The 25,232-nt window shown below is 35.7% G+C and overlaps 2 protein-coding genes and 2 pseudogenes across 2 annotated transcripts; 2 read left to right on the forward strand and 2 right to left on the reverse strand.

The window, feature by feature from the left end:
- Positions 1-224: 224 nt before the first annotated feature.
- LOC120145626 lies at positions 225-3,531 on the forward strand (annotated as a pseudogene).
- A 1,012-nt stretch (positions 3,532-4,543) lies between these two features.
- Positions 4,544-9,403, reverse strand: LOC120145627 (annotated as a pseudogene).
- A 3,515-nt stretch (positions 9,404-12,918) lies between these two features.
- LOC120145508 (protein OS-9 homolog) lies at positions 12,919-17,769 on the forward strand. The gene is made up of 8 exons (XM_039159332.1): positions 12,919-13,058; positions 14,473-14,549; positions 15,260-15,463; positions 15,612-15,683; positions 15,841-15,956; positions 16,540-16,606; positions 16,732-16,838; positions 17,566-17,769. Exons 1-8 carry the CDS (start codon positions 12,974-12,976, stop codon positions 17,702-17,704), a joined length of 867 nt encoding a protein of 288 aa, XP_039015263.1. The 5' UTR covers positions 12,919-12,973; the 3' UTR covers positions 17,705-17,769.
- A 340-nt stretch (positions 17,770-18,109) lies between these two features.
- Positions 18,110-22,033, reverse strand: LOC120145507 (NEDD8 ultimate buster 1-like). Its single transcript, XM_039159330.1, has 11 exons — positions 21,670-22,033; positions 21,337-21,459; positions 20,980-21,076; positions 20,650-20,685; positions 20,241-20,428; positions 20,024-20,126; positions 19,461-19,642; positions 19,304-19,381; positions 18,986-19,088; positions 18,807-18,900; positions 18,110-18,642 (listed from the first exon to the last, which is right to left on the reverse strand). Exons 1-11 carry the CDS (start codon positions 21,972-21,974, stop codon positions 18,299-18,301), a joined length of 1,653 nt encoding a protein of 550 aa, XP_039015261.1. The 5' UTR covers positions 21,975-22,033; the 3' UTR covers positions 18,110-18,298.
- Between the last annotated feature and the right edge of the window lie 3,199 nt (positions 22,034-25,232).

Here is a 25,232-nt window from a genome sequence, read left to right on the forward strand (position 1 = left end):
GTCAATGTAGTTTATGTCATCTTCCTAGTCAAATATTGTCATAGTTGTCATTGATTGACCGTCGAGATTGTGCGGGATCGCGATTTTCAGCCTAGGGTTCGCGGGATACAAAAACGTCACCCGAGTCCAAGTCCTGAAACATGATTTTGTTGCAGTAAATTGAGTAGAGATGCCATGATTAACAAGTGACGTTCATTAGTGGTTCCATGGAATGCATAGAAATAATGACCAATGTAATATTTGAGAGTCCAGTACATCAAGTGGTGACGAACTCGGAGAGGGAGAGGATTACTCTGCCTGTCTTCTGCATTCCGAATCCGGATCAAGAGATTCAACCAGCAGAAGATCTCATCAATGAAACAAATCCCAGATTGTACAAGAAAGTGAAGTATTAGGTCAGTCTCTACTTTCAGCACTACCTGCAAGGAAGGAGACCCATAGAAGCAGCACTGATTTGAGGTCCTTCATATTTCGGTTTTCCATCGGCTTGTTCTCGGAAGTGGCATCCAAAACGTTGAGAAATGATACCAAAGTGTCAGGACATACGACAAGGTGATTTCTAAAAACCTACATCATCTTCAAGTATAAGGTACACAAGTTAAAAGCAAAGAAAATTTGGAATTCCAACAAGATTCTTATTTAACCCGATAACATTAATATGCGATTCTGCCATTATGGAACTTTCCATTGAAATATTCTCTGCAAAACTTCCATTGGAACTGCCATTATCAAAAGTTTGGAAATTATAATATAGAAATGTAATCCTGAAATATGAAAACTTCTATCCTGAAAGTGTCAGTGTCTACCATGTGTTCCAAACATGGACAAAGTTCTAATACAATGAAATACGTATTGGATACACGAGCATATTGTTTGTGTTAGATTTATTCATTACATTCAATCGGTAGAGGACTATATTTTTTCTGTTAGTTTTTAACTGAAAATAAAATTTATATGGAAGAATAGTCCTTGTAATATTAGATTTAATCACTACATACAATTTGCACAGGACTATGTTTTCTTCTGTTTCTTAACTGAAGGTAGGAATTCATATTGAAGAATACTTCTTGTAATAGTATATTTCTTTCTTATCAAGCATTTATTCCTATAAATAGATGAAAAGGATTATGGTTCTTGTAAGACTAAATTTTAGAATCAGTGAAGTTTTGTTTTCAGATTTGAGCGATGGGTTCATTTTGTTTCTGGGTTTGTTTTGTTGTTTTGAGTTTTGCAAGTTCACAGGTTGCTAATGCAGCTGTTGAAGGAACTGTTTTTATCGAAGGGAAAGCTGCCATTGGTAGAATAGATGACGATTTCATTTGTGCTACTTTGGATTGGTGGCCTCCTGAGAAGTGTGATTATGGTACTTGCAGCTGGGGTCTTGCTGGTCTTCTCAATCTGGTAATGTCTTCTTCTTCTGTCTGCAATCAACCAAACTTGTTCTTTTAATGGTGTTTCTGTTCTTGTTTCTCAGTTTTCTGGAAAATTTTCATACTTTTGAAAGGGTGCTTCTGTTCAATCCGAAAAAGGCTATTTCCTAGTTTAAAAGTGGTTGCTGATCTTCCCTTCTTCTTTGCAGGATCTTAGTAATAATATATTCTTGAATGCCATCAGAGGTTAGTCAATTCCTTTTCCATTCGTGGATATTTTATAATTACTAATACTTCATCTTAATTTGTTTATTTATTTATCGGTCCCTGTAATTTTTCAGCTTTTTCACCATTGAAGATTAGATTGGGCGGCTCATTACAAGACAAAGTCATATATGGTACAGATGAGAATCAACAACACTGCACTTCGTTTGTGAAGAACACATCTGAGATGTTTGGTTTTACAAATGGATGTTTACCAATGAATAGATGGGATCAACTTAATTCCTTCTTTCAAAAATCAGGGTATACATACATACACACATACATACATATATATAATGAACATACACCAATATGAATGTTTTATTTGACCATTAATTTGTTTCATAATTCAGGGCTAAGATCATTTTTGGATTAAATGCTCTTGCTGGTCGAACTGTACATCCTAATGGTGAAGCCGTTGGTGCTTGGAACTACACCAATGCGGAATCTTTTATACGTTACACTGTCGAAAAGAACTATACCATTCATGGTTGGGAATTAGGTAACTACTGATGAAATGTCTGAATTATCAATATATTATTGGTATTAAGATTGAAACAAATTATGTTTGTTGTGTTTTACTTGTCAGGAAATGAATTGTCCGGGAGCGGTGTTGGAACTCGTGTCTCGGCAGACCAGTATGCAGTTGACACAGCTGCTCTTCAAAGCGTAGTGGAGAACGTATACAAGAATGTCGATTTTAAGCCGATGATTATTGCACCCGGCGGGTTCTATGACTCGGATTGGTTCAAAGAATACTTGAATAAGACAATCAAATCCGTAGATGTTGTCACTCACCACATATACAACCTTGGTCCAGGTATGATTCACCTTGTACAATCCCAGTATTTCGATCTTCTAGGAGCTTAAGACATCAAAGAAGGTTTGGACTTCACGATCGTTTTTCTCTCTGTAGGAGTTGATGAGCATCTTGTCGAAAAGATTCTTGATCCAACTGTTCTCGAAGGTGAGTCCGAAACATTCAGCGGCCTCCAAAATATCATCAAGAGTTCTCCAACTTCAGCAGTTGCCTGGGTGGGTGAGGCCGGAGGAGCTTACAACAGCGGCCATCATCTTGTTACAGATGCATTTGTGTTCAGTTTCTGGTATTTAGATCAACTCGGCATGGCATCCAAGTACGATACGAAAACGTATTGCAGACAGTCACTGATTGGTGGTAATTATGGTTTACTAAACACCACCAACTTCGAACCAAATCCAGACTACTACAGGTTATTCTGCTTTCTGAAATTATTTCATTACGAGACTCGCAGCCTATCTATTTCAGATATTGATGATAATTCTTTCCCCATTGCAGTGCTCTTCTTTGGCACCGGCTAATGGGAAGAAATGTTCTTTCGACAAGCGTCAATGGGACCGAAAAGATCCGCTCCTATACCCACTGTGCAAAACAATCAGTAAGTTCATCATCTCATATGCAATTATCATAACAAGTAACCTTCCCTTCTAAGATTTTGACCAAAATTCTTCTATTTTGCAGGAAGGCATCACACTACTATTGATCAACCTAGACAATAGCACTACCGTCGAGGCTAAGCTCGCCTTCAATAGTACAATGACCTTGCGACACAAACACCGGTCTTGTGCTCCACTCCATAATCACAAAATCCATAAAACAACGATCATCAAGCTGCCTAAAGGCATCTATTCCAGACTAAGAAGAGAAGAATACCATCTAACCACGAAAGATGGAAATTTGCAGAGCCAAACCATGCTACTTAATGGAAACGTTTTAAGTGTAGATTCTTCTGGGATCATACCTCCGTTGAAGCCTTTACATGTGATTTCGGCGAAACCGATAATGGTTGCTCCTTTGTCCATTGTGTTCGTTCACATGCCTGGTGTTATTGTCCCTGCTTGCAAGGTTCAGCCGTAGGGGGAACTAAAAATTGCTCCATTTAGGTGATTGATTTATCAATTAGGAAATAGAACATATTATAGGTAGATATTTTATTATTTTTCTCCATTGCAAAGAATATGCTGCTTTTTTTTCCCAATGAACACCGAATTTCTTCCTGTATCTCAGCGTATTTATCTTTATGCTAATTAAGTATTTTTCTAAAAATCATCTGTGTTAACAGGTCAACCCTTCAACAATACTTCACATACGTGAAAGCTTAGAAAAATATTGGTTGATACAATGATACAGATGTTAAGTTTGAGTAATGTCGGAGACGAGTGCATGTACATACACGTGATAAACTGATGCATGAGAAACAACAATCTCAACAAAAATAGGTGATAGTCTTAACAATAATCACATCGACAGATGGTCGTTGGTAAAATGGTAAACCGATGGAATTAGTTGTGTGTGATGATCAGTTGAGAAAAATCCTTAGAATATTGAAATTTATGTTTATGTTATGCACAATGCAAACACAATCTGGTAAAATAACCAAAAACCTGAAAAACAAATTCACCACAATCCTTAGACCATATAGTAATACAACATGCAGAACTAGGATCATCATCAACCGAATACAGAAGTGTTAGTAAAACCACCTAGTCTTTAAACAACCTATAAACATTGCAACTAAGAATTCAGCCTGTATTTTCCACTTCTTTGAGGGAAATTGATGAAGAACAAAGCAGAAACCAACAAAAAAACATGAGATCCCTGCTGCTCCTTAACGTTGTCGCCAAACATGTATCGGTAACCTATTTTTAGAAAAACCTGCACAAGGTATGATCCTATGTTATGCCTGGAAATAAATGCTTGAAACAAGTTATATACGTTTACCAAAAACATGGTATGGGAGTTGAATAAACATGAAATTGAAAGTCACAAACCAGTTTAGCAAAACATATCCGAAGTGAAAATTTGAGGTGCATGATATGAATTGCAGCAGATTTTGTCATAGTAAATTGTTTTTCATACTAAAGAGAATAAACTTACCTAACTATAATGCTGTACTGCCTGTCCCACTTCAAATAATGTCAAGTACTTAGATATGCCTTTCAATCAATTGGTACCCTGGAAATCCCACTCAAAACAATATGCAACTCATGCATGCTCCAATGCATGATAAATTTTTGGAGCCCGCCGTCTAAGTAATGGTTCTAGTCGGTGTGACTGAATCTTGCTATTCCACCTTTTAGCTTCATACATCTCATTCCATGACTGTATTATCTCATCGATCTTAACCCCAAGCCTGCAAGTGACAAAATATAAGTTATGCTTTCAAGGTTTATGCGGATGTCCGTTGACGACACAAAAGTTATGAACTTCAATCCACATGTTACCTTTGAGTGCAATGTTATTTGAACAGTGGTTCTTTACCATAACAGCTATATCTGTGGGAGAAACTCCAGCATGCTCAAACTTCTCAATAGCAACCTCCAAACATTCATGCCAGACAGGGAGACCTAGTTTGAATTCCATGATTGAAAGTTCGTAATCCTATTTTCTTCAACTGAATTTGTTCATTCTTCGAATTGGAAAGCTCATGCAAGCGCTGCCGTTCTAACTCCTCCCACATCAGCATACCCCTCTCCATATTTTCCTCGGCGTTGTTATAGAGGTGCAAGACGTTCTCAGAAGGCCATGTTTCCGGATCAACATTATTTGTAATTGCATAATACCAATAAAGTTTGCCTGTTCAAACTTTTGTTGCCCAAGAGCTAGATGAGCTTCATAGAAATCTTGTTTTGGTTCTCAGTGCTTCCTCGTATCTCTTATCAGCTTTGCTGTATTCTAATTGTGCATAATCATAGGTAGTTTTGTTCTGCTCAAGTATGGATTCTCTCGAACCCTCTTCGCTGATGTAGACCATCTTCCTAGCTCTAGACATATGAATATTCCCCCAGTCGAACAATGCTAATGCTGTCATCTCTTGGAATTTCTGAGCTGCCATGTCGAAAAGGTTCTGGGCCTCTTCACTTGTAACCGTGTCCTCCATGGCCTCGGAATATTGCTTCATACCAATTTCATGAAGATTTAAGTATGTATCTAAATCCAAGCCAACATAGTTCCTGAATAGTTGAGCAAACTCAATTATCCAGTCATCGATGCAACACGAGTCTTTCCCATTTTCCATAAACTTTCAAGCATCACCATTTTCACGCTTAAATCTCTCGAAGAACGGATCCTGCTTGGAATCAACTTCTACAACTTACAGCCTCATAGAACCTTATGATTCTGCTGCTATTTCAGCCAATCTCAATTCTTCATCACTGGTGATTGTGACCAAATCACCTTCTTCATCACTGTATTTGACAAGAACTTCTCTCGAGCTAGGAAATCGATCGTGAATTACTTCCCTTAGTTGCACAAGGCTGCAGTTAAGTGGCAACCGAGCCCATCTTATATCTTCACCCAGAATCAACTTGGTACTCTTCTTTGGTACTTCCGTTTTACTGCTAATTTTCTCCTCCACAACCTGTTTATCCTCAGCCTTCTTTTCCTCTACATTTTCATCAACTTTCTTTTCCTCAATTCGATCAACAACCTTGTCATCTTGAGCTTCACTGATCTTCTTCTTGTTCTTGGTTTTCGCTTTGATACCTTTCGATGTTTGGGAAGCACTTGGTGGTTCAACACATTTATCTTCAGCCTTCTTTTCCTCTACATTTTCATCAACCTTCTTCTCCTCAATTCGATCAACAACCTTGTCATCTTGAGCTTCACTGTTATTCTTCTTCTTCTTCTTGGTTTTCCCTTTGACAACTTTCAATGTTTGGGAAGCACTTGGTGGTTCAACATATTTATCCTCAGCCTTCTTTTCGTCTACATTTTCATCAACCTTCTTCTCCTCAATTTGATCCACAACCTTGTTATATTGAGCTTCACTGATCTTCTTCTTGTTCTTGGTTCTGTTCTTGGTTTTCTCTTTGACAACTTTCGGAGTTTTCGAAGCACTTTGAGGTTCAATGGATTTCGGAGGTAATTCAACCAGTAAACCTTGTTTCTCAAGTGAACTTCTTACCCTTTGTGAGATCTCTAATGTCATAGTATTATTAGGCTCCATGTTAAGAACTGCATTAACATCTCGGAAAGCTAAATCCAGCTTATTCAAAGACTCGTAACACCGACCTCTCTTTACGAGCACTTTACTATACTTCAGTGTGACCTCTGAGGCCAAACTAAGCTCAAGGAATGCCTTGGGCACTCACTCAATCCCATCTGCATATTACATGCCGCAATATTGGTCCTAAGATGGCACACATCTATGTGATTCTTAGGAAGCAATTTGAGAGCCTTCTCATATATCACCATTGCTCCTTCAAAGTCCCTTTTCCGAAACAGTTTGTTTCCCTCTTCCTTAAGTTCTCGAGACATGGCAATGAAAACCACCATGTCTGAATCATTAGATTTCGAACTATTGCCCCCAACATTGTTTTGCTTCATATTGTTATCACCTGTTTGCCCTGGTTACTTCTTGTTCTTTCCACTATGTTCCCCATTGCAAATCCAACTCAAACTAGAAACCCTCACAAACAAATCAAATGAGACAGACGACGACAATAACAACTACCCTGATATTGAACAAACTTGTTATACAAGTTAAAAGGCTCAACCCCCAGCAGCTAAAACCACATGCAAACTCCCACCAAGGATGAAATTAATTCCCAGGAGACCTTAAAACACCAACTTTTGACAAGTTCTACTATGAACAAAAAGATTCAGAAACCAGTTCAAGCACACCAAACCATTAAAACCCAGATACCAAAAATGAAAACAAAAACAGAAAAAATGTAATCTTTATCACCTCCAAGCCAGGAGTTGTGATGAATCCCAGTTTAGAGAGAAGCAAAAGAATCCTCAAGCCCTAAACTTCAGCTAAAAGGGAAACCCTTCATGCACAACCAAAACCAAAGAAGAAAACTTGAAGGCGGGAGACCTTAAAATACAAACTTTTGGCAACTTTTACTATGAATAAAAGGATTCAGAAACAAGTTCAAGCACACCAAAACCATTAAAACCCATATACCAAAAATGGAAGAACAAAAGCATAAAAATGTAATCTTCACCACCTCCAAGCCAGGAGTTGTGAAATCCCAGTCTAGCCCTCAACTTCAGCTAAAAGAGAAGATCCTTCATGCACAACCAAAACCAAAGAAGAAAACTTTAAGACAGGAGACTTGGGCAATTTTACCTAAATAATACCCCCACAACCAAATATTATCTCTCAGACACTCTTTCTTTAAATATTATCGATCTAACATCTGTTTTGATAAAGTACGGATCATGAGATGCGTCTTCACAGGGTTTTGTCTGATCTGACACCACAGTAGAAAGGAGCGGATCATGAAAGGCGCATTCGTTGGAAAATTTGACACGTACAGGGAAGGCGCGGATCATGAGGCACACCTTTTATTATTCACTAATTATTGTGCACTTCATTATTACTTGAGCCTTAACTCTCTCGGTTATTCATTACTCCCGAATACAAACATCAAATCACACCAAAATTAATTTCACATTCTTCATTCTATAAAGCTAGTAGATTTTGTTATAATTTTTAGAAGGTAAAATTATTTTTTTATTATATTATATTTTATTTATTTTATATTTAATTATTTGACTAAATTTTATTGTATTAATTATTTTATATTATTCTTTGAGGTTGTAAAATGAAAGGTGAGATCATATCTCGACATATTTTGCTAATACGGTAACAATATTAAATTATGTTATTTAAATTATTATGATTTTTTTTATTTTTTAGCATTAATTCATATTTTAATTCGTATATTATTTATTTAATTAGGTGTATTTAAGCTATTGTTTTTGTAGATATATGACTCAATCTTTCAAACTCTCAAAATGAGACGTATTCATCTATTGTTTATTATGATGAAGAATTTCGGAAAGATGAAACTAACGTTGTTATCGCATCAAATCATTCAGTCAGAATATCCTTAAAGAGAAACATCACTCTTTAGGAGTTGATCACTAAAATTTTAAGGAAGGTTCATGTTGGAGGTACTAGAAGATTATCCTCATTTGAGTACAAATTTTCAACTACACTATTTTTGTTAACTTGTACAAAGTTCGAAATCTCTAACGATGATGTTGTTGCTATGATGGGTGATGCTCAGAATCAAAATTCAGACGCTGATACCCAAATGTATGCCACATTTGTTGAAGTGTCTGAGGTTCGTGGTATGTCGTTATGCTCCCACTATGGGATGACTCAATAAGCTGATCAAGTTGACAACCCAACTCAAGTAATGTGTAATGATTTTAACTCGTTAATTGGAAATCGACATCCTGATACCATCTTATCAAGTTCAATGTGAAGACATTCTTCAACAACTTGTTACGATCTCCACCTAGGTGGCTCCACGAACAATCCGTATGACAACATCGCTTTTAATTCAAGGGGAAGACATTCATCTGCCAATTTCTTTGACCTGAATATGGAGGTGCCCTCGAAACATCAATCTATTCAGTACCCATTTGACACGATGCCAACAAGTTATAGGGGGAGGCATTCAACTACGAGCTTCTTTGATCTCAATATGGAGATGTCTGCGACATAACACATAGTTCAAAACCCGTACAAAACAATGCATTCAAGCTCAAGGGGAAGACATTGAACTACTAGTTTGTTCAACCTAAATATCGACATTACAGAGGAACCCTTATCTCTATCAGAAAAACCTCTTAGTGAGTCAAGTGCGGATGGTGTTGAGACTGGACTATTCATTGAGCTAAAATCACCGCAGTTCGACATTGACTCCAATAATGATGATGTATATGAAGTTCCCACAAATACAACACACACAGAACCTTCAGCACACATGTATAAGGCTGACTATGGTGCAATGCATGGGCAATAATTTACGAATATGTTGGTGACTACAGATTTAACTCACCAGTCAATGATGATGAGTTATATATCGGAATGAAGTTTTCATCCAAAGAAGAAGCGATGATTATAATTAATAATTACAACATTCTAATTTTGTTCACTCCAGAGTCGACCGATCCACCACCGAAAAGTATGTTTGTTATTGTGTCCAACGTTATAATTGATGCACTTGGATGGTTCATGTATTGATGTGGAAGGGGAAAACATATGGGAACTAATAATATACAAAGGTTCCCATACATGTTGTGCTAGAAGGACCAACCAAGACCATCCCAACTTGGACTCCTATATTATCTGCCAAGCCATCATGCCCATGGTCAAAGTAAGCTCCCATATAGTTATTGCGGTGTTGATTTCAGCTATACAGTCTGAATATGTGTACACCGTCTTCTACAGGAAAACATGGAAGGTAAAGTAGAATGCCATTAAAAAAAACTTCACGGCGAGTTGGATTCATCTTACAACAAACTACCAAGTTGGTTTAGGGTAGTGCGCAGACTAAGTCATGGGATAATAATGGACTTCGAAACTTGTCATACATATCACAATGATCGAGTGCTTCGAGATCAATGTCGATTCTATCAGCTTTTTTGGACTTACCCACATTGCATTAATACTGTGAAATACTGCAAGTCTGTGGTTCAAATTGATGGGACATTCTTGTATGGAAAATACAAGCAAGTTTTGTTATGGCAATTGTCCAAGATGGTAATCACAACATTCTTTCAATTGTTTTAGCCCTTGTTGAATGAGAAGATACAAATTCTTGGGCCTTTTTCCCTAAAAAATTAAATTAAAACACTACAAACTAAATAATAAAAACAATTAAATAAAAACATTAAATACAAACGTTATAATTCAAACAATTAAATAATAAAAACTTAAAAAAAACACAATAAATAAAAAAAGTTCATAATTAAATAATAAAAACATTAAAAAAACTAAATAAATAAAAATAAGTCTATTGATGTCTACGTCTTAAATGTATTTCACGAGGCAGTGGTTGTCTATTTCGATAAGGATTTCTTCGTATAAATTGCTTTTCCACCTTATTCTCATTGTCATCATCAGCAACAATAGCAGCTACATTTTGTTAATAAGGGACGGATGACGATGTAGCACCTCCATAGAATAAGGACCCTGGAGGTGTATGACTAATCATCCTACCGCTCATAGAAAATTACGAAAACTACGAAAACATTGACATTGATAAATGGGAAAATTGAGCCAGAGGTGTCTTTCGTGAAGCATCACCCACCAAATAAACAATATATTAAGACCATGCTGGATCTATAAGAATGAGAGTATATCCGCCAGTAGGCCTCATAAAACCCTGTGATGGTGGCATCGGAAACGATTGCGATATCATCTAAAATAGTTGCGATGGCATCTGAAACGGCTGCCGAATATAAATAAGTTGTTGTTGTGATGGTTTTGATGCTACAACTGAGGATGAACCGGAAGTACCTGCTATCTGTCCATGATTCGAGGGACAATAATGACGTGACGGTGGATGTTTTTCTCGACGTCTACGAATGCTCCCACCACGTGTTTCCTCTAAAAGTAGGAACAACTTCCCGTTCATGATGAACCACTGATAATAGTTGTCTACAATCGAATAATTATCCAAATAAATCGGCTCCCTACAGGGAATGAGTCTATGTCGATCCTCTCAGATCATTACCCACTCGTTGTGCTTCATCATCCAGTTGACTTCTTTTCTGCCCCATCTATCGATGTTATGCATATTGTCGAGATTCCTAGGTGCTTCAGGAATAAATTGTACGAAACCAAATTGGCGGAGCACACAATCAATAGGATGTCACTCGATAATAACATAATATATCAGAGGGACCACCACCATCCATACATCTAATGGGCCACTCAAGTGTGGTGGGATGCAATGCTTCATTTCTTCATTAGAATAAGGAGAACATTAAAACTAAAATAAATATATATAATTCTTATCAAAATAATATTCTAATTATATAATGATAATTAAAGATAAATAATAAATTTAAATGCATACCTATTTAGTGTCAAAAAAATTCATTGTATACTAAAAAAATTATTGACATTACCTCAACAATAACGGGAAGACTAACGAGTTTTTCACGACCAGACATAAAAAAGAGCATGTGATACCACGCCCATGATTGAAGAAGAAAGAGACATCTGTAGATAACATTTTTTTAGATAATCAGTTGCTTGACACATTTCTCTAGACAGAGATGCGAAACTCGCGCAGCCTCAACTGAATGAGCCAGCGACTCAAAAATCTGCAAGATGACACAACCACATACAATGAACTTGGTTGCGAGATTTATCGGGCATAAAGATCCCTTCTATGAGATGCAATATGCAAGCCCAGACACATATTTGAGCATGTTCCTTGGAACAGTCGTCGCTCAACCGTCGAAAATTTCTAGCCAACTATAATAACGATATTCAACTACCATTGAAATTAGGCAGTATATCTCCAAGATACTCCTCGCACAAGGAATGCCAATGACCATCCGCCACACCAGAAATAACATCCCCATCTACCGGAAGCCTCAAATGTAAGGAAACATCCTCCAGCGTAATAGTGCAATCCCCACATGAAAGAATAAATGTGTGTGTCTCTGGTATCCACTTCTCAATCAGTGTAGAAATAAAGTTGGATTCAAAGTTACAGTGCCCTTCATATTTCGCTATGTAACTGAATCCAACCTTAGCTAAATACTGCCAAACACGACTTAGTATCTCTAATTTAGCATCGAATAAATATATCTAATATACGGTCATTCACCTAATTAAATAAATAATATACAAATTAAAATATAAACTAATACTAAAAAAATAAATGAATAAAACATTCACACTAAATAAAATAACAAAATTTAAAATTACTACCGTATCGACAAAATGACTCGATATATAATTCTCATCTAAACGCAGCAACCCGCCTAAAAAGTTCTACAAAATTAATACAATAAAATATAATAAAATAATAAATTATTAAATGATTATAAAATAAAAAAATTTAGATTCTAAAAACGATAATTATACTTACTTAAAACTTGATAGAACGATATATATAGAAGGAAGATTGAGATTTAAATGTAAACCAAGGATTATGATCTACGTCTTTCGTCACGTGTCTTATTCCTAATATTTATGGTAATCGAACCCGAATCTTTAAATAATAATAACAATTTTTTTACTACGTAAGCCACCTGTTTTGGGACAAATTTTTCTTCAAAGTAAAGGCCTAGATTTTAGGTTTTAAGCAGAGGGTTTTGGGGCCTTAGGTCCATAAACATGTTGAATGGCTTACGCTTTTTGACAAAACAACACGAAGCCCATCTTAACCACACCTTTACATGACGTGGCGGTATCTCATTGCTCGACCTGCGTAGACTTGTGTCATCTTCACCTGCTCTGGCTACATCTTCTTCCTCGAGCTCCTCAGAGGGCACAAGTTATATCGTTCCGATTCTTCAAAAAGAAAAAGGAAATATGAGATTGTTTGTTTGTTTTGTAGCAGTTGTATATATCTTGGGAAGCAATGTCTTAGCCGATCAGATTTTCTCAGCTCAAGTAGGTCAGCCCATATTTCATAGTTTCCTATTTGTAATTCATATAATTGTTTTTTTAATTCTGGGTTTTCTTTGAAGTAATTGTTTTCATGCGTGAAACATGGAAGAGTTGAACTCGTGATGAGAGGATGGTACTTCAAATATCTATTCCCAACGATTTTATTGTTTTAGATGTATGAATATTTACTGGATTCTAAGACATGCTACTTGCTTATTGTTAATTATTAGAAGGATGAACCGAGGGGCCGGCGGGATCTATCATCGCCTAAAATTTTCGAATTCTCATATAGTTTAGATATATTATATCCGGCGGTGGATCTAAAAATTAAGAAATGGGCTCCAAAATTTTATTACTCTATTCTAGAAAATTTTGGGTATGCAAATTTCCCTATTTTTTTCTGTTTCCATTAACAAACTAAACTAAATTTAACATTTTTTCTTAAAATAATGGGTGTGCAATGGCTCGCATCCGCCCCTGATTATATCTATAAATAATCTGTTTTCGTTCACTAAAATTTTATAAGTTCGCACATAGCATAAAATCCTCTATTCGTCCCTGAATGAAGTAATATAATATGATTTGTCTTAGATTCCTTGTCTATTCACAATTAGGGAATGGTTTATCTGAAAAGAAATTGATGACTTTGTTATTATTAGTGCTTGAGTGGTGAAAGTAGCTCCAAAGACAGGAAGGTGATTCATTAGGGCTGTATCCCTTCATGGTAAGAAAAGGGGTTTTTGTTTGTTCGGAATTCGGTTCGATGAAGTGTTGTAATTGAATGAGGGTGGACTAGATTTCAATTGTGCTTCGGTGACCTGAGATTTTGCCTACTTCACATGACAGTATGATGAATATTTTTAATTGTGAAAAGTGTTCTCTGCATTAGTATTGTTCCGTTTTCCCCCACAACTAGAAAGACTGCAATTGAGTTTAGTTAGTTTACTTTTGAATCCCAACTCCTTTTGGCAAATGTTTTTGTATAGAGTTACCAATAGGTGTCGAATCTGATTACTTATTCATGAGAACAAAGTCATGCTAGCCGACACGCAAGATGAACGGCGGATAATTGGCTTATGTTCTCGTTCCTTTGTGTTTGTGGGTCAATGAAAGGCTATTGGTTCTTAAATATATAAGGGTGAACTTGAGAAACCAAGTAAACCAGAGACTGAAAAAAAGAAGAGAGATACTAAAATGTACAGTATTAATCTCCAATCAATTTTAGAAAGAGCTATTAATTGTTGCAACCAAGACATTCTTAATGTGTGATGCTATCATTCTGCATATTTTCCATCTAACTACATTGCAACTGGTTTATTGGCCGTGTCTGGTACTTTTTTTAAGTATTTACGATATTGGTTCTACTGCTTTCAAGTTTTTCTTGCTTTCTGACGCTTTTCAAATTCTTTGCTGTAAAGTAGCTGGCACACTTGGTCGAAGCCCCCGTGAACCAAAATACAAAATTGAGTTCCATTCTGAAGAATCTCCCTACCATCCCGTGAGTAAGAGTAGAATTTTAACACCTTCCGCTCTTCTAGGTTTGATGAAATCTTGATGAACACGTTTAAGTTTGCTTTGCATTCGATCTTAGTTGCTGATTTTACAGTCCACAGATTTGCAGTCTTCGTACAGCATGATGGATTTGTATAATGAACTGTGGTATAGTATCATCTGGAACACGAACGAAACACAATGTTGATCAGATTTAGGATAACACCACTTAATTATTCTTTCACGGCTGCAAATTTCCTTGAGCACGTAAAATTCATAAATAATAACACTTAAAAATCCTGAAATCATTTACATGTTCACCTTAATGTAAGTCGGAACATTTTTATTTTAAAGTTTTCTTCTTAACATGCTCTTATTATTTTCAACTAACGAGTTCAAATATACTAGTATAATTTTTATCTAGAAACATACTTCAGCATAATGATTCATTTTCTATGTTTGAATGCTTGAGAAAGTTTGTATCTTGAAATTGGAGAGAACGCGTCCGAACTAGATTGCAACTTGGTGTCATTTCTATAAAAGATGGTTATTAATGGTATGAGAATAATGAAAATTTCAGCATCTTATTCTCGTCATAATTTTCTGTGTGAATATATTAGTAGTAGGCTGGTTTTCCTTTGATGTGAACCTATCAAGTTCCATCTGGACTCGCCGCTTTTAATGATCTAACATTACAATGCCTGAAACGTTTTGCAGGATGATGATCAGGAGTCTGTTTTTATGCCTAATAAAGATGGACAGAACTTTTTATGTTTCTTGCCGAAGGTGGAAAAGGCCAAGACCTTGAAGCCAGTTACTCAGCAGAACACTAGTAGCATGATTGTGGAGTCCGAGAAACGGGTTAAACTGAAGACACCTGATGAACTGCTGGAAGTACTGAAAGATAGATGCTTTATCAGAGTAAACACCTGGTTGCTACACACTGTTTGTTTGTTGTTCCCTACATCAATGCAAATAATTGAGAAAGGCTTTGTTCTTCCTTGTTTTTATGTGCCACTTAACTCATATCTGGGTTTAGTGCTTATGTTGTGAGCTCTTTTCTTTGCAGCAAGAGGGTTGGTGGTCTTATGAATTTTGCTACCAAAAGCAGTTGCGGCAACTACATGTGGAAGATGAAAAGGTATATCTTTTATTGAATTTAAGTTGCTCATAATTTCATTAGACTTGGGGGTTTTTTTCCCCACTTGTATGAGAGTTTCATCTGTGATTTTTGCTACCACCGGCAGTTTTTATAGTTTCTTAATGGTACATTTTCTATCATTTTGGAATTATTGCAGGTGGTTCAGGAATTTGTCTTGGGTGTATATGATGAAGAGGCCACTGCTGCTTTCAACCAGAATCTCTCCGACATCTCCACATTAAAAGATCCTCGATCAAATGATGCATCACAAAGGTGAGACTTCGTATGGTTTAAAATTTTAGGTTGCACCCAAACTTTGCAGTCTTTATTATAATAAGTATACCTCCTTCGGACCTCCTCGCTGTCACTCCACCTGTCAAAATCTTCAAAGTTCCATATCATCCCGCTAGCTACAACCCCTTAACATGACCATTGACAGGACCACATAATCCGTCAGAACCAAAACTACTATATGACAGTCCTATCTATTTGTCTGCCAGCTTATGGATAACCATCATCACCCTAGACCTGCCACTAGCACTAAGGTTCTGTATATGAATCACCATGCAAGGTTAGAGAAGGAATCTCTCTCGGTTTTTCTATTTGTTCATCATCTTCTTTAACTTATCCATTCTCTGCATCCTTCACAGAATTACCACTCGGGGCACTCCACCCAAACCAGAATGGGTGAACCGTAAAAAACCATCACAACTCCATTTATCCCATTAACAATAATCCTTCAACTTTTACCAAAAAAAAAGTTACAACTTCCAAGTGGAGAAAAGTACAAGATTGTACTGAACTTAAAGAAGGAGAATAAAGAAAAGGACTGTAATGATGCCATGTCTCATTGCAGGTATCACCCTCATCAATATACGAATGGAACCCTATGTGATCTTACTAATAAGCCCCGAGAAACTGAGGTATGAAGCAACAAAGTTACAGTATTGTGAGATGGTTTTTAGAACTCCTTTGGAAGGAAAAGGTCCTGCATTTTTAATCTTAGATTCATTCTCATCTTTTTATGCTTTGTTATTTCTGTTTGTAGGTGAGATTTGTCTGCTCAGAGCCGAGAGCAATGATTAGTTCCATTACAGAGTTATCCACATGCAAGTATGCACTTACTGTTCAAAGCCCTATGCTATGCAAACACCCGTGAGTCTCCCTCTCTCTCCTCCAAATTCTAAATTTAGCACTATTGATGCCAGTTCCTTAGAGCTGATTGTGCCTGTTGGAAAGGTCAAAGATACTGTGCATGTCGTATCTCACCCTGATGGAAAGGTCAAAGATACTGTGCATGTCGTAAATGAGATAATCAGTTTGAGTATTGCTGAGCTCGGCTCAATTTAAAAAGTTGAAGTTGTCAAGCTCGACTAGTCAAAATTAAAAATTGAAGCTCGACTCAAAAAAACTTGAACATAAAACATTCTCAGACTTAACTCGTTTGAAACTTGAACTCGAGCCTAGTTCAAGTTCGAATTCGAACATGAACCTTAACTACAAAAAAAAACCCTTATATTGTATTTAAAAAAAATAACAAATGAATGTCTATATTATTAATAATTTGTTTTTAAAAAATAAAATTTTAATATATTATTCTTTTCAAGTTGCTCGCGAACATTTCGAGTCGAGTATGAAATAGTTCACTTCAACTCGTTAAGAACTTGAGTTGAGTCCATTCAAATCAAGTGCTGATTGAACTTTTATTGAGTCCAATTCGAATAACTTCTGATCTGTTTTGTCTCATTTACGGCCTTAGCCGCCTATAGAAAATGGATCGTTGTATAATATTTCTAATGCCACCACTTATTATTATTTTTTACATTTTTTAGTGTTTATTTATTTAACTAAAAGATTGTGATTACTATCCCTTATTTTGTAGGTTATTCCAAGAGGAGAGACCTGTGTGGCACACCATTAACTGCAATGCCCTTCCAAAGGATACCAAGGTTGAGGACACACGTATTAGCATGACCATGGACTCTGAAGAACAATCTAACAATTATGATTCAAGCGAATGAATGTTGTCAATCTTCTTACACTTAATCATAGATTTATAGATAATTAGCCTTGTCAAACTATAATATATTATACTTAAGGTTTAAGTTTGAGTTTCAATCGAGTTAAGTCTGAGAATATCAAATTTAAGATTCAAGTTTGAGCTTCAATCGAGTTAAATTTGAGAATATCAAATTTAAGTTTTTTTGAACTTGAGTTGAGTTTAAAAATTTTAAACTCGTAAGTTTTTTTAGTGGAGTCAAACTTCAATTATTTTTTCTTTCAAACTTGAGTTGAACTTGATAATTTTAAGCTCGAGTTTTCAAAGACTCAACTCACTTACAACCTATATCAACATACATTTATGCAGACAGGTACAAATAACAAGCACGCAACGCGTTCATGAACGCTATCTGGGCATTTGTGAACTGATAATTAAGGATAAAAGGATTCAAATGTGAAATTACAAGCCTTTTGTAGTTGTAGAAAGAGCTATTCTGTTTTTTTTTTTTCGTTCTAAATCATAAAACTAAAATTATTGGCATTTACTACTGTACAGAGGCCTGTATCAGTGGGTGCATCCTCTTCACAGATGTGTACTAGTAATTTGTTCAGAATTATTTTTCACATCCCGAAGACTGAGCTTCCTTGCTATCCGTTGAGGCCAAAATAGTCAAATACTCCTGTATTGCTTCACCTTCCTTTGTGACTTCAATGTCATAGTCCGATAACGCATCGGCACCTTCTATGTCTCTTGCAAGTTCATCTTCCATCTCCACGTCCCGTTCTTCATCTGCAGCAGTTGACGTGCCTTCAGCACTGTCATTGGTACTCGCAATATCAGGATTCAAGATGCTGTAAGCATCAACACCAGGGAGTGGTGGCTGAAATCCTGATAGCAGTCGACTCAATGTTTGCTCCATAGTTTCATCAGACTGAATGGCAGCAACGGCAGCAGCCACTGAACCCGGGAAAATATCAAAATGTTACTAAAAAATCGTTATCAAGTTTATGGGCCTCAAGTTACTAGAATATCTAACATGGCAACAGTGTAATCTTAGATCATAAAGTGAAAAACAACTATGAAAATATAAGTACAGCAGTTGAGAACTATTTCCTTATTACCTATAGATCTGTCAAATCCCATGGATACAAGCTCTTCAATTCTAGCATTTGCAGCTCGTTCCTTTCGTTTCCTTTTCCTTAATTCAATATCAAGCTGACGACAAACATAGTCAATGAAAGACGCATGGCCAATAAAATTAAATTTAGGAAAACTCCATGCAAAAAAAAAAAAAGTCAACCTGGATGGTAGAATTAGTTTCTGGATTGGTCAGATCATCCAATGCCTTTTGAAAATCATTCTCGTTCCTTCGAAGGGCTTCAGCAGCAAGTTTCTTCTCAAATCTGCCAAATAAAATAATATCTTAGCCTTTCCAATAAAAGAAAAAGAAAATAAAAGAAAGGAGAAAGTTAAGCTTTTTGTGGAAGGTACAAAGCCAAAATGAATGAACTGTCCTTATCTCCATTTTACTTTCATTAGTCATTACTATGAAGAAACTTGAACTTTTGACGCCAACAAGTATACACCAAAATAATAGTCACAGGAGTACACTGCTCACCCAATAGCCACTAATTCTTTCAATTTGTCAAGATTCACAGCTTTCTTCAATGGTGTTACTCCATATTGCTTCAGCTCCCTGAAAATTTGTTACATTATTTTATTAGTACACAAAAGAAAACGACAATTAAAACAGAAATTAATCATATCATGCTCACATGATTTCCTCTTTGTGCCTGATATCATCCTCTCGCTTTTGTGCTCTCTTTGCTTTTTCCTCGAAAAGAAAATCAACAGCTCTCCCCATATCTTGATTGTTCAATCGTAATGCCCTCCTTGCATCATGTTCCTTAAATCCCATGCTCATAACATGAGATAAGGCTTCGTCAGACACTTGTAACTGATATCAACACAAAAAAAATAAGGCTTAATGTTGGAAAAGGATGCAAATAAACTATGGTTGAGAAAATAATACTGGAAAAAACAAAGGAAATGGCAAGCAAATTACGAATCCAGTCATAGAATTCATGGTTCCCATTTTATCCACTTATTGAAGCCAAACATAAACCTGTGCTCAAAGGATAGATACAGATACTCTGACAAGGGTAGTTTGAGATGAGAGGCACAGTGGTAGTCCCCCAAGACAAACCCAATCAACTCAGAAAAGAGGGAAGAGTGTCAATGATCTCCCCTTTACGATAAAACCATCAAATAAAAATGAACAACCGGAACAAGATATCTGAAAAGAGAGCTAGCTGTTTTGAACAATAAGTAAAGAAACCTTTGAGAATTTTGCTTGTGCAGATGTCAGTGCCATTTTAGATTTATGGAACTGACCATTATGGTATGCCACCACTCCTTCCAACAACTCCAACCTCATGTGTCTACAAAAATAGAGTGCAAAAGAGATTAGTTAAACATTGCAACCAACAGCATTCTAATTCACGACCAGAAACACAAAAATAGAGCCACTGAAGTAATTTTCTGAAAGGACTCACAATGCAAGCTCTGGCTGGCAACCAGCTTGAAGGAGTCTAACACGGGAAAAATCCTTCCCATGACAACGTTCAAGTCCTTCTCTGGATTTTTCAAGGCGTATCCCTGCTACTGAAAGCCAACTAATGTCTCGAAGCAAGAAATAGCACCACACCATGTCTATTTGCAGTATTGGTACATTGTCAATGAACTGAAATAAAAAACATACATTCAAAGTGGGGAGGATATTGAGTCGAATCTAAAGAACAAGCCCGCAATCATTCAATACCATATGCATGCTCACAAATATATAGGGTTAACTAAAAGCTAAAGCAACTTTTATTTGTATCTATAGACAGAAAACTGAATCACAGCATGGATTAAGTTATTCAGAAAATGAATCTTCTTCAATTCTAAGAAAGAAAGTCTTACCTCAAGGACCTTGGGATCACAAAGTGAGAAAGCCTCCTACAAGAAAGAATAAGGTACAAACTATGTCATATAACTTCATTATCAGCTTCGCTAACAAGCTATGTCGTATCTAGGCATGTGAATAGAGATACAACCCTCCACATATATGGAAAAACTTGAGAAAAATTTATTATATCGATGTACATGTATTAGTATTCGACACCCATACTCATTCCCCAAATCCAATTAACATTCCAGACAAGAAAGTTCATCAGCTGCTATTCTAAGAATCCAGATGCAAACAAGAAAAAACAGTGTTGAAGCAAATATGAGAGGATGTTCGCAACTAACCTCCCCCATGGTAAGCACTTCCAATGCATCTTTATACAGTTGTCTCCTAAGTAGATTCTTTGCATTTTCATGAAGCATCAAACCCATCATCACTGCCCTGTTCGAAGACATTCATATCTTACTTTAGTAATAAATGGGGCCAACAGTCTTAGTACCATAGTATTAACTATTAAATTGCGGCTGCAACGCTACGATTTTCAAGGTCACTACAACACCGCAAACAATATCCGAAACATAATAACGTAGTTATTTTAGGAAATAAATCATGTCGTAACGTCCACAACATCACGACCCGGCAGCCACAAGGGCAACCGCAATTTAGTACTATGCTTAGTACCCTAGGAGAAAATGTTATACCGCTGATCAGTCTCGGTTCCTAGTTGCACTTTTTGTCCTCCCTGGTTTTCAAGTTCAATATTGAAGTCTTCAACTGGCAACGAACCATCTACGTGTCTCTGGGAAAGTGCAGTGGCAGCTGCCCTGCCAATAGAGATAACCATGGATTATTAACTGGGTAGTTCTCTTTTCATTCAACATGTCCCTAACCCTAAAGATCATAATTTTCCCCATTACAAGAATAAATTCATTAACTTTGATCAAGCCCCATAATTTCAATAAAACGAAGAACCCCAATCAACCATCAAGAAGAGCACCCAGCTTCAATAAAAATCAAGTACAGAGTTGACTCACTTGACTCGAGCAAGTCTACGAGAGCGCTCTTCCTCGGCCATCAGCTCTTGTTTCAAGGACTTGCCTTCATCGACGGAGACACGGCTGGCCAGAATCTTGGAATTGTTTCTGATACCCAATTGGCTTAACTTCTGGGACCCATCGCCGTCCTTCAAAACTTTACCGGCGGAAATGAGGTTGATGGAGTCGGGGCGAAGGCCGTTCGATCGCTTGGCTACCTCCTCCCTCAACATTGCCACCGTCCAATTCTCCAATTCTAACTCTAAAACGCCCACCCATGTCCCTCCGATTCTCAATTTCGCCATACCCAGATGATCAAAAGAGTAAAAACTTTATATTTCTTTTTCCTGAAAGGGCTAAGACTTCCCCAGTGAGGTCGGAACGTCCCAAGTATATATAGCCTTGAAAGAAGAAGAAAATATTTTGGGGTAACTTCGCCACCAAGTTTTGCATTATCTCCCCAATTATTACTGTATATTAATTATTAAGGTAAATTATGTATTTAATTATTTAATTATCATTTTTATTTTGTTTTGGTCACTAAACTAGTTTTTATAAATTCAAAGTAATTTAAATTTAATTTTTTAATTTACCCATTTTTCTTATAAATTTTACTGGGTAAATTACGTATTTAGTAATTAAACTATTAGTTTTGATCTATTTTAGTACCTAAACTTTCAACTTTTTTCAAAATTATATCTAACGTTTAGTTTTCATTTTATTTTAGTACCATTCGTTAAACACTTAACGCGTTTAATACCTAAACTATCAGTTTTAGTCCGTTTTAAGACCTAAACTTTCAAACTTTTTCTTAAACTTAACATTAAATTTTGAACGAGATACTAAAATGAAACAAAAACTAAAGTTGTTAATGGGGAGTACTAAAATGAAACAAAATAGAACTTTAGGTATAGTTTTAAAAAAAATTAAAAGTTCAGATACTAAAACATATCAAAACTTATAGTTTATATACTAAATGCGTAATTTATCCTAAATTTTATTTTACATTGAAGAAGAACATCCTATGGACCGAGGCATGCGACGCCGGCGAAAGAAATCTATGTTTTCGGAAAAGTTTAGGTTGAAGAAAACATATTAAAAAAATGGGTAAACGAAAAGGTTATTCTTAAACTACTTTAGATTTTAGATTTATAAAAGGCTAATAATTAATATTTTATTTAAAATTCAGGAATCAATCTTTTCATTAACGTACCACGTCATTAATTTAAAGACATGTAAAGTTACAGTGACTAAAATTTAATAAAATGATAATATAAATGATCAAAATCTAATAGATAAAAGTATATGGAAAAAAGATAAATGATCGTTTCTGTAATTTACCCAAGTTTTTCTTTGGCAGCACGCGTCCTAGTATTTGAGGAACCCTAGAGGGATATGAAGTCTCATTGAAGTTATCAGAGTCTTGATAAAAGTTTTATTCGAGTAGATTTTGAAAAATTAAAAGACTTTATCCTAATACACTCTTCTAGTTAAAGTATCATCACAAATTACTTTTAAATTATCAATTACTCTTTTAATATCATTGTTTATAAAGTCTTGTTTGATATAAATTTATCGGGTGATCTCGACGGTTATGAGATTATTGTTCTTCTTAATATTATTGTTTATAAAGTCTTGTTGGACATAAATTTATCGGGTGATCTCGACGGTTATGGGATTATTGTTCTTCTTAGAGTTTTGGGTTTGAGTAGATGCTTTCTAACAGAGTGTTAAAGTTAAATTTATGCACGAATCAACTTACCTCAATAGTTAAAGAAATTGTTGATGTTCTTAGAGGTCACAGATTCGAGCATCAACGATTGCAGAGCGTTTATTATCAAATGGTTGAACGAGTATTTAGAACATATACTACTTTGTAATTATCTTAGCTTAATAAAAAAATTAAATTTATAATTTAACAATGTAATTAAATTTTGATTCATAACTCGTAAATAATTCTCTTAATCTCCACACCATTTAACAAAATCAAAATAGGAGAAATCTGACAGTAACTTCAGTCCATTTATGCGAGACAAAAAAAAGATCTCAAAATGGGCATAGTTAAATTCATTCATCGAAATGGTTAGTTCCCAAGTCGATCAATGGCTCACATATAAAAAAAATAGGATAGAGTACAAAAAAAAATGTCCTCCGATTATAAGATATTTCTCTGTTAAGTCTATTGATTATTAAAAGTTACACAATGGTCCTTAAATTATATGACAATGTCTTGTTGAGTCCCTCGACTATTATAAAATACAAAATGATCACCTAGCTATTCATATGTTTCAAACTTGTCATTTTCATTAAAAAAAATGGTGGCCATATAAATTTGTATTTTTATCATATCCCAGTGCTTGAAACATATGTCGTTGAGCCAGTGCCATTGAGTTAGTGCTTGAAGCGTTATGTCACTGAGTCAGTGCTTGAAGCGTTATGTCACTGAGCCAGTGCTTGAAAAATTGGTGGTCATCTGAGTTATATTTTATCATATCCTTTTCCTTTTGAGGTGTATTTTGTGGGTTGAGGCTAACTCTCTATTTACATTATGTCATTGAGTTAATGCTTGAAATACTATGTCTTGGAGTCAGTGCTTGAAGGCAACGACAGTGACAATGGACATCATCGAAATATGATTTTATCATATCTCAGTCAACAGATTAACGACCAATTCAATCGGCCGTTAAGTTTGTTAACGAAAAAGGACGAGTTTGAAACATATGAATAGTCAATCATTTTGTAATATTTAATAGTTGAATGACTCAACAAAGTAATACCCTATATTAGAAGGACCATTTATATATTTTATCCTGAAAATAGTAAAACTATAATGTATACAAATTTTATTAATTTTTATAAGTGTTTCAATATATTATTTTTAATTTATTCTTATTGAACGATTGATATTAGGTTCATATGTTACATTTTATAGAAACGAGTGATATTAATCTCGTATCGGGAAAAGAAGAAGATAGATCTTGAAGTTTAAAAGTGGTGACATTACATATTCTATTAAACATATTTTTCAGGAATAGAATAGTGATTATTTGAGAAGTGATTTCATGTCGATCATCTTAATAGATGAGATAAGTAAGGTGGATAATCATGATAAGAGCATCACGGGATTAAATGAGAAAGAATGTTAATCTCGTATCAGAAAAAGAAGAAGATAGGTCTTGAAGTTTAAAAGTGGTGGCATTGCATATCTTATTAAACATATTTTTTAGGAATAGAGTAATGAATCTTTGAGAAGTGATTTCATGATAAGAGCATCACGGGATTAAATGAGAAAGAATATTAAACTCGTATCAGAAAAAGAAGAAGATGGGTCCTGAAGTTTAAAAGTGGTGACATTGCATATCCTATTAAATATATATTTTCAGGAATAAAGTAATGACTATTTGAGAAGTGATTTCAAGTCGATCATGTTAATAAATGGGATAAGTAAGGTGGATAATCACGATAAGAGCATCACGGGATTAAATGAGAAAGAATGTTAATCTCGTATCAGAAAAAGAAGAAGATAGAACTTGAAGTTTAAAAGTGGTGGTATTGCATATTTT

The sequence above is a fragment of the Hibiscus syriacus genome, unplaced genomic scaffold, assembly GCF_006381635.1.
Source record: "Hibiscus syriacus cultivar Baekdansim isolate YM2019G1 unplaced genomic scaffold, ASM638163v2 tig00110893_pilon, whole genome shotgun sequence".
Lineage (NCBI taxonomy): Eukaryota > Viridiplantae > Streptophyta > Magnoliopsida > Malvales > Malvaceae > Hibiscus > Hibiscus syriacus.

Coding starts and splice junctions, on each gene's coding strand:
- LOC120145508 (XM_039159332.1), top strand. CDS start 12,974: ATGAGATTGTTTGTTTGTTTTGTAGCAGTTGTATATATCTTGGGAAGC. Junction 15,684..15,840: donor TACATGTGGAAGATGAAAAG/GTATATCTTTTA, acceptor GAATTATTGCAG/GTGGTTCAGGAATTTGTCTT. Junction 15,957..16,539: donor TCAAATGATGCATCACAAAG/GTGAGACTTCGT, acceptor GTCTCATTGCAG/GTATCACCCTCATCAATATA.
- LOC120145507 (XM_039159330.1), bottom strand. CDS start 21,974: ATGGCGAAATTGAGAATCGGAGGGACATGGGTGGGCGTTTTAGAGTTA. Junction 19,643..20,023: donor CACAAGCAAAATTCTCAAAG/GTTTCTTTACTT, acceptor TGTTGATATCAG/TTACAAGTGTCTGACGAAGC. Junction 19,382..19,460: donor AGGCACAAAGAGGAAATCAT/GTGAGCATGATA, acceptor ACAAATTTTCAG/GGAGCTGAAGCAATATGGAG.